General features: G+C 47.2%; 1 protein-coding gene across 1 annotated transcript in view; it reads left to right on the forward strand.

Moving 5' to 3' along the window:
* Positions 1-7,861: 7,861 nt before the first annotated feature.
* Positions 7,862-8,022, forward strand: part of PRTG (protogenin) — an 87,142-nt gene continuing 86,981 nt past the window's right edge. Inside the window, exon 1 of the mRNA XM_009272684.1 lies at positions 7,862-8,018. Coding sequence (XP_009270959.1) covers positions 7,862-8,018 — 157 coding nt within the window. The remainder of the gene's footprint in view (positions 8,019-8,022) is intronic.

Genomic DNA, 8,022 nt, shown 5'->3' on the forward strand with positions numbered 1-8,022 from the left:
TTGAAACAACCCGCCCGCCCCCCCTGCCCCCCCCCTTTTTTTCCCTAGTTGCTTAGGATGAACATTTTGGCATGCACATGGTGTGTATTCCGTACATGTATTATTTGCCCAATACAAGTTCTATTCATGTGCCACATTTGGCCACTGTGACCTTCTAGAGGTATCTGAACATAAATGACAGCAAAATGTTGTTTAGCATTTAGCAAACGTAATCCTGGGGTAATGGTTAGATGCTGGATACAGCACAGCTGAAACCAAGTTATACTACCAGCAGCCTTAACTGCTGGTTGCTCTCCTGATGCGCTATGCAGGCACATCTGTGTATACCACATGCTCCCTAGTTGCTTAGGATGAACATTTTGGCATGCACATGGTGTGTATTCCGTACATGTATTATTTGCCCAATACAAGTTCTATCATGTGCCAGCATTTGGCCACTGTGACCTTCTAGAGGTATCTGAACATAAATGACAGCAAAATGTTGTTTAGCATTTAGCAAACGTAATCCTGGGGTAATGGTTAGATGCTGGATACAGCACAGCTGAAACCAAGTTATACTACCAGCAGCCTTAACTGCTGGTTGCTCTCCTGATGCGCTATGCAGGCACATCTGTGTATACCACATGCTAAACTCAACTAGGGACTTGATTCCAGCAAAAAACCCCTTGTATTTCTACCTCCCAAGTTATTTCCATCAGGATCATTTCTCTGATCTGATTCCTCGCTTGGCAAGGCAAGCTCTCATACCAACCCAACATAGGCACTGCAAGTTGCGAAGTGCTGAATTGCATCGAACAAACTGAGGGTGCCTGTGGATGTGCTTCCAGCAGAGCCTCTGATCTCCTCCTCCTGCCCTGCTGTGTCTGGGCAGGGGCCAGACAGAGACCTGAGCCAGGTTAGTAACAATGTGGGGAAAAGAGGAATGGGGGTGGGCTGCTCCATTTCCCCTCAGTCCCACGGGCCGCACAGGGCACTGTGATGCAGCCATGCCTCCTGCCTTCAACTCCTGTTCAGCACCAGGCAGACGGCTCTTCCAGATCCTCTAAAAAATGAGAAATCCCCATGGGCTCCCAAGTGACTCTTGCAGCCCAGCTGAGATAAAATCCCAGCTACTGCAGCTGATGGAGGCAGTAATTCTGGCATCAAAAGAAATCACCCCTGTGCTGCCCAGCTTTTGGCTCCCCTTGGTTTGACCCCCTTGGCTTGCTCCTTGCACCGGAGTGTTGCCTTTAGCGGTTCAGCCCGAATTCTTGGTAAAGCCGTTCTGGTATAAGTCACAGCTTTGCGTGACCCCTCAAACATCTCGGTATCAATCCCCAAAGCTGCGTTGTGCGCGGGGGCGTTTGCAGGATGAGCCTGTGTGCATGTGAGGGGGAGGAGGTGCTGGGAACATGCCTTGAAGGCTTCAAATCTGTTTATCTTCACACTCCTGAGAGGTGATCGCTCTCCCGTGACAGGGCAGCGCGCTGGAGGGAGCTGCGCTGGCAGTGAGGAGATAAACCTATGGGGCACAGGCTGCTTTGGCCAAGTGGCCTCTCCCTGACCAGCAATTCCTTATGTCTCTGTGAGATGAAATGGGACAAGAGCAGCAGGAAGCCTCCTCCAATCCTTCTTTTTAATAGTTCCTTAGGATAAATTGTAGATAAGAGGAGAGACTGCATTGTTAACAAGCTGAGACAAAGGAAAGGGCTGCAATCTTTCACGGCAAAAATAAATGGGTATCTGTAGCATGGTATATTCAGCAGTATGTCCAACTGCTAGTCAGCCTCTGACTTGCCTTGTTTTTCATTTATTTTATTTCCAGTAATTGTTTCCTGATTGCAAACATATAGAGGAAAAGAGGCAGAAATGATTTGCATATTTCCTGTTGTAACAGCAGAATGAAGGTAACTTATACAGGTATGAAAGGAGACCATATTTCATGCCTGTTGCTAAACAAATAGCTGCAGAACAGTGGGTTGTCATGATAAGCAAGAAAGACTAACAAAAAGCTGCCTTTGTCTGGAAGGTTTGAGAGATTCCTTTGTAGATTCAAACATAGAAAGTGGTAACCTAGGAGATATTTTCTTTCTGTTCAGTTATTCTTGGTTTGATACTCATTGTATCGACCCAGTGTATTAACACTTTGATTTATGGAAGATGACATCAGAGTACAGTACTGCAGCATTTCCAGGATTTTGTTTTGTTTTCTTATTGGGGAAAGGGTTGAGAGAAGGGACTGTGCTGAGCCAATTAAAAATATATATACATTGTAAATGCAGTTTATGGGGCAGCTCTTCTCCACCTGCTTGGCTGTTCTGGCTCCTCACTGCGATTTCCACATACACATAAACCCTTAATGAAGTTATTCCATGTGTTTCAGTGCGCAGATTCCAGCTGTGGCTGCCCGTCTGCTGTCACTTTGGTCCCAAGTCAGCCAAGCACTGAGGGCTTACTTCCCAGAAGTGCTGAGCATCCCTGAGGTCAGAGGAAGTAAATAGTGCTCAGCACCTTGTGGGAGAGCCCGAGGTGACACTGCGGAGGCGTGCAGGCTGCCCTGGCCTGGGAAACGTTCATGGCGGTTTGGCTGATCTGAGTCAGGGCAGACTCTGTCCCATGCTATTGCCATACCTTCAGCTGCATGTTGCAACCCTTGGTGTTTCACCATTCATTTTACACTACAAAGAGCCAGGTTAGGCAGATAAACCAGGAGAAAACAAGTTCTACTGAAAAAAGGAAGAGTTTTCTGGCAGGTTAAGTGTCCGGAGGAGCTCACTGCAGGCAGAGGAGCATCAGATGTGGCATGAGGGCCAGAAGAGAGAGCATGGAGCTGCGGTAAACCCAAACTCCACACCATAAGAGCTCTACATTGTGTGCAAGGGGAAGAGTGCATCTGGGATCAGGTACGCCCTCAGGTGTGTGCTCTCTCTTTCTATAGCCGTAGCTGTGTGGTTTGTTAAAAGTACCAAGGAGACCTGATGGCTTGCATCTAGGAAACAGCAGAGTAACAGACCAAAAATACTTGGGTATTTTTCATGCCTTCCAGCAGCAGCAAACAGGCATGGGAGAGCGAGGAAACATACTTTGCCAGATCCCTGTGAGGTTACTCCTCCAAACTGCCTATGGTTACCTCCAGCAGCAGGGGAGGATGTTGGGGTGTCCTCTTTCTCCTGCTGAAATTCATCGCAGGTTCCCTCTTCATTCTGGTGTGACACCACACCCTTCAGAGGTGGGGGTAAATGTCTGGAGGCTGCCTCTGGGGCACTGTGAAACAACCCAGCTGAGGCACATGCACCAATTTGGGCCAGTGGAGCACTGTCGTGGAAGGTGGCTGGAAGGAAAAAAAAAAAAAGCAAAGCTAGTGTGGCAAATAATTGTACTCCTTCTACTTCTGTGTTTGTTGGTTTATAACCAGATGAGATCTGTGTTAAAATCCCTTTGTCAAGGAGGTGTGCTTTTCCCATACAGGAAGGCTCCCTGGAGTGAAAATTCATTAGCATCCCAAGGGCTCAGCCCAAGGTGTGTTTGCCCATCTGCTCATGGAAGGAGTGAATCTCCTTTGAGAAGGCAACAGAGATGGTAACTGTACACAGGTTCAAAATGAAGCAGTAATCCACTAAGTGACCAAATGTGCCAAAAGTAAACGTTTGTACGGTGGGTCTTAATAGAGTTAGCTTAACATATTGTAAATCTGTGAATACAGTTGTAATTGGGTCAGGAGTTTGGCATAAGAAACAAGAAAGTGTCTAAACATGCCTACAGTGACACCAGATCAAAAACACTCAGAGCAAGAACTGTAAAGAAAAAAAGGGCTTCCCTGAGAAGAAGAGTTAATGACACCCTGCCGGGAGTGCAGCAACGTGGCAGCCCATTAGCTGGGTTTTGAGGACTCCACTGGCTGAAGGCAGAGCTGAGCCGGTGCAAATTGCCATAATTCCCCTGCAGTTAGTAGCGCTCCAGCAATTACCACTGCTCTCAGCCTGCCCTGAAAAATGACCGCAGCTCCAATACTGCTTCAGCTGTGCTAAGCTACCCATGGTGATTGTACCCTCTCTTCTGCCCTGGGTGCCTGTAGCTACAGCTTCCTCACGCCAGCAGTGACACCCGGCAGCTCCTGTGGTGACCTGCCGGCGGAGGATGAGCTGAGACCTGGCACTGGTAGCAGGGAAGGGTTGAGCTTGTGGGGCTGGGAGTAGTGGCAGGTCCGGGATGATTATATGTTGATTTGAAAATAGATTTGGGCTCCAGGACCCTACTACCGCCTCTTATAGGCTGCAGCTAATTGAGGATAGTGTTGTGATTGCACATGTGGAAATGGGGACACTTAAACTGCTGTAAGCAGCTCTCTCCCCACCTCTCCTGTTTCCCACCCATGGGTGCCCATCCCTATCCTTTTCTGTCCCACGACATTATGGTGTTAGAGCAGAGCTGTGCGAAGCCAAACCAGGGGAATGGATCGCCACTTTCCCATCTCTGAGCTTGTTAGGTCAGGTGGGACATGGCAGCATGTGGGCACCCAGCTTGGGCAGTTTGTGTCCATGCGAAACACCATCCGTGCTGCTGTGATGGCTTTTCCCAGACAACAGGGATGAAAGAGCTAACATGATGCTATTCTTTTTCTCAGGTAGAGCTGAAATGCTCAGTGCAAAACTGACCACAGACCAAACGGAACTATTTCTGGTTTAAGCTGAAAGAAATGTAAATGGTCTAGCACGAGAATAAATCTTATTCTAACCTGCAAAGAAACCGCATTCTCCACCTTGGGCTTGTGGCTGCAGAGATCTCATAAATACAGAGTTCACCTTGGGAAGCTCCACTCACAGGTGAATTTTCAGATTCTTTCCTTTTCCTGAGGCTGCTACGTTCCATCCCAGGGAAGAGTCCTGCCTATTAGTTCCCTTTCTAGAGATGCTGGTAATACTTCAGACAAAGTGTATAAACACCATGGTCATGAGACTTCATTCACCTTTGGAAAGTCCCTCTCTCTCCTTGCCAATTCATAAGGGGACCAAAACTCTGGATTTTATGGCCCCAGCCCAGTTTAGCAGTCCTGGATGGATTGACAGCTGCCCTCACACACACACAGAAGAGCAGTGGAGCAAAGCCCTGAGCTAGATCTGTTCAGGTCAATCTGATTTTTAAAATCTTTCTTTTCAGGAAACGTAAACTGGGCTTGCCAGGGCTGAGGCTGAGGAAGAAATGCAACATAAGGTAAATCAGGTTCTTTACAGACAGCAACCTGGACAGCATGCTGTTACTCCAGCTGTTGGTAGCACTTCAAAGAGAGCTCTTACTACTGACTTGGGTTTTAAGGCATTGAGGAGCTGACTGCTGAAGTATTATGAGTTATTATTTCTTTGAAAGATGTGTGCAGCTTGTTTGCAGACCCCAAAATCTAAAACAAAGCATAGAAAAGGGTTTATATGGGTCTGAAAAGAACCACAAAAACTGGGGAAGTTTGCATAGTTTCCCACATATGCCAAAAATACAGATTGAGTCAAGCAAAAAAGTCTTTGTTGGTGACAGAAGAAAAATTGCTGCCCTGCCGCAAAGTAGGCATAGCTTTGTTTATGTTGGCTGGCAATATCTTGTACTCATCCTGGACTGCCATTCTGGCTTTCTCAAGATAATGCTTCTGTGAGATGGTTAGCCAAGTAGATAATTGTGTTTATTGGCTCCATATTTACTAACATGGTATATTTGACAAAGTTATGGCTGGCAGTGCCTTTAAACTGTGGTTCAATGGATTTATCAGCTTGCAGTGAAGTATGAGTTTAGATATGTTATCGCAAGTCTGCACTATCTCTAATCCAATTAATTACTGGAAAATGTGTTAAAATAATGACTTCTGACAAATTAAGGAGGGAGAGTTTATGCTCATCTAGTTATAGGACTGCTTAATTCTAGTAAGGAATTTATTATTAATTGTTTTGCTCAACAGAAATGTGGAAACAGAAATATTGGTGTTTGCAGTTGCCCATACCCAGGCACAAGGAGCACTCCAGCAGGAAGCACTTTTCTTTGATAAGCCATTTAAGACAAATATTGTATTTGATCTCACGAGTCAAAACCTCCTGCTGGCACAGCGTAGTCCAAGGAGACGGTAAAGCAGTTTCCCCACCACAGCAGAATACAGCAGTGAGCACAGACAACACAGCTAATGGAAACCAGCCCACAAGTAGGACTACAACTTGCTTGCTGTCGGCTTTTTTTGTCCCCTGGTCCACTAGGACCAACTCCAGCTTCAAAAAGGGCTGGTGAATTGGGCAAGGAGGTGTCCCTCCTGTGTCGGGTGGGATAGTGTCTAGCGCTCGGCAGTACAGCCGGCAGAGCCACCCGCTCGTGCCTGTGGGAAGCAGCGCCCTGCTGCGCAGAGCAAAGGGTTGCAGGGAAATAATGTTACATCTAACCAGGGACAGTTTCAGCCTCTCCACCAATTGACCAAAGGACATGGTGTAGAAATGTTACCGGGTAATGCATTCCCTGTTGGTGTGTTTGTCTTCTAGATGTGATGAGGTCATCTAGGAAATCTCAAATTCAGGTCACTCCGATCAACCAGAGTTTAGCAGGAGAGAGTACAGTACCAGCATGAGCTGCAGATGGAAGTTGTGAGTTTGCCCAAGAAAGAATGAATGTATAATGATTTATATGCAAAAATAATATAAACAAAAGGGCTTGTAAGTGATACTTTTTTTCATAGTTCACACTTCTGTGACGAGATAAAGTAAAACACTGAGGAAAATTCAAAAATACTGGGTCAAGTGGATCCTGTTGCTGTATTTACTCCTATTTGGACACCAAAGTGGAGCATGTGCAGTCCTGCTCTGCGAAGTGACTGTGAAACTGTCTGGATGCCTTTTGGGTAACTGATTTGCATGTAAAGCAAATCTTTCCTAATTACCTTTCATGAAAACTCGTGCTAAGATTAGACCAAGCTGAATTCTGCTCATGTATTTTTGACAAGTAAGGAAGGTGGTGTAGCTCAAACTACAGCTTACATTGTGTTTAGATAGCTCTGATTTTCTCCCAAAGGCTTTCAGAGGAGTCACTGACTGAGGCTGAAGCCAGTCCCGCTGATGATGCAGCAGAAGGGACCAAGTTTGGCTGCTGGCTCTCAGCTCTGTGAGCTTTGCAGTGCTGGCAGGAACAAAAAGCAGTAAAAACTTGCCTGTCACTGAAGTCAGCAGCTCTCACAATGAATGCAAACAGGGGGCAAATATGCTGAGTAAGAAGATGCCTTCCTACACGGTAACTTTAGAAACGAGAACTCTGAACAGACAGAAAAAGAGCTTAGAAATCACTGGCTGCAAGCATGGAGTAAAATCATGGGTGAAGCCGAAAGCTTAAATGATAGCGGCAGCGTTTGATTTGATGATGTCTCCCATACAAATCGTCCATAGCGTGTTGATACCATGATTCTCAAGCCATATGTTTGCAGTTTAGGTTGCATTTCAGCAAGCTACATTTTGGACTCGAGGCAGATGTAAACTTATGGCTGCTCTCTGGTGGAGACAAGTAAAGGGCAGCTCATCCTCAGCAGCAGAGCACTGCCCTGCACGGCCATCTGGAAGTGGTTTTATCGGTGCTGTATGAAGGGGTCAGTGAGAACCATTGACAAAATGGCACTCTATTTCTGATCAGTTCCTATCCTCACATTTAAAAATTAGTCTGCATGCATGGGAAAGCCAGTTTCACCTGGGTGTGGGGTACTCTGCCAAACCTGAACATCGCTGCACCTGCACCGGGCACTGCAGCGTCCACTGCATAGGGCTCTGGCTGAGCACCTCCACCCGTTGGATGCCCTAGGTGGGCATCTCTAGTTTTGGCACAGACCTTTGGTAAAGCTGGGTCCGGCTCCGTGCCCGTTTTGCAGATGCTCGCCATGCTGGCGAGGACAGCCCTGCAGTTTGTGGTGCCCAGGGGCACTCTGCGCCCTGGAGGAAGGCATGGCCGGCAGCTCCTGCCCCGGCCGGAGGGGCTCAGCCCCTGCCCGCGAAATACCGGAGCTGGCAGAGCCAGCCCGGCTCTGGGCTCTCCCGGTGG

The sequence above is a fragment of the Aptenodytes forsteri genome, unplaced genomic scaffold, assembly GCF_000699145.1.
Source record: "Aptenodytes forsteri isolate BGI_AS27 unplaced genomic scaffold, ASM69914v1 Scaffold526, whole genome shotgun sequence".
NCBI lineage: Eukaryota > Metazoa > Chordata > Aves > Sphenisciformes > Spheniscidae > Aptenodytes > Aptenodytes forsteri.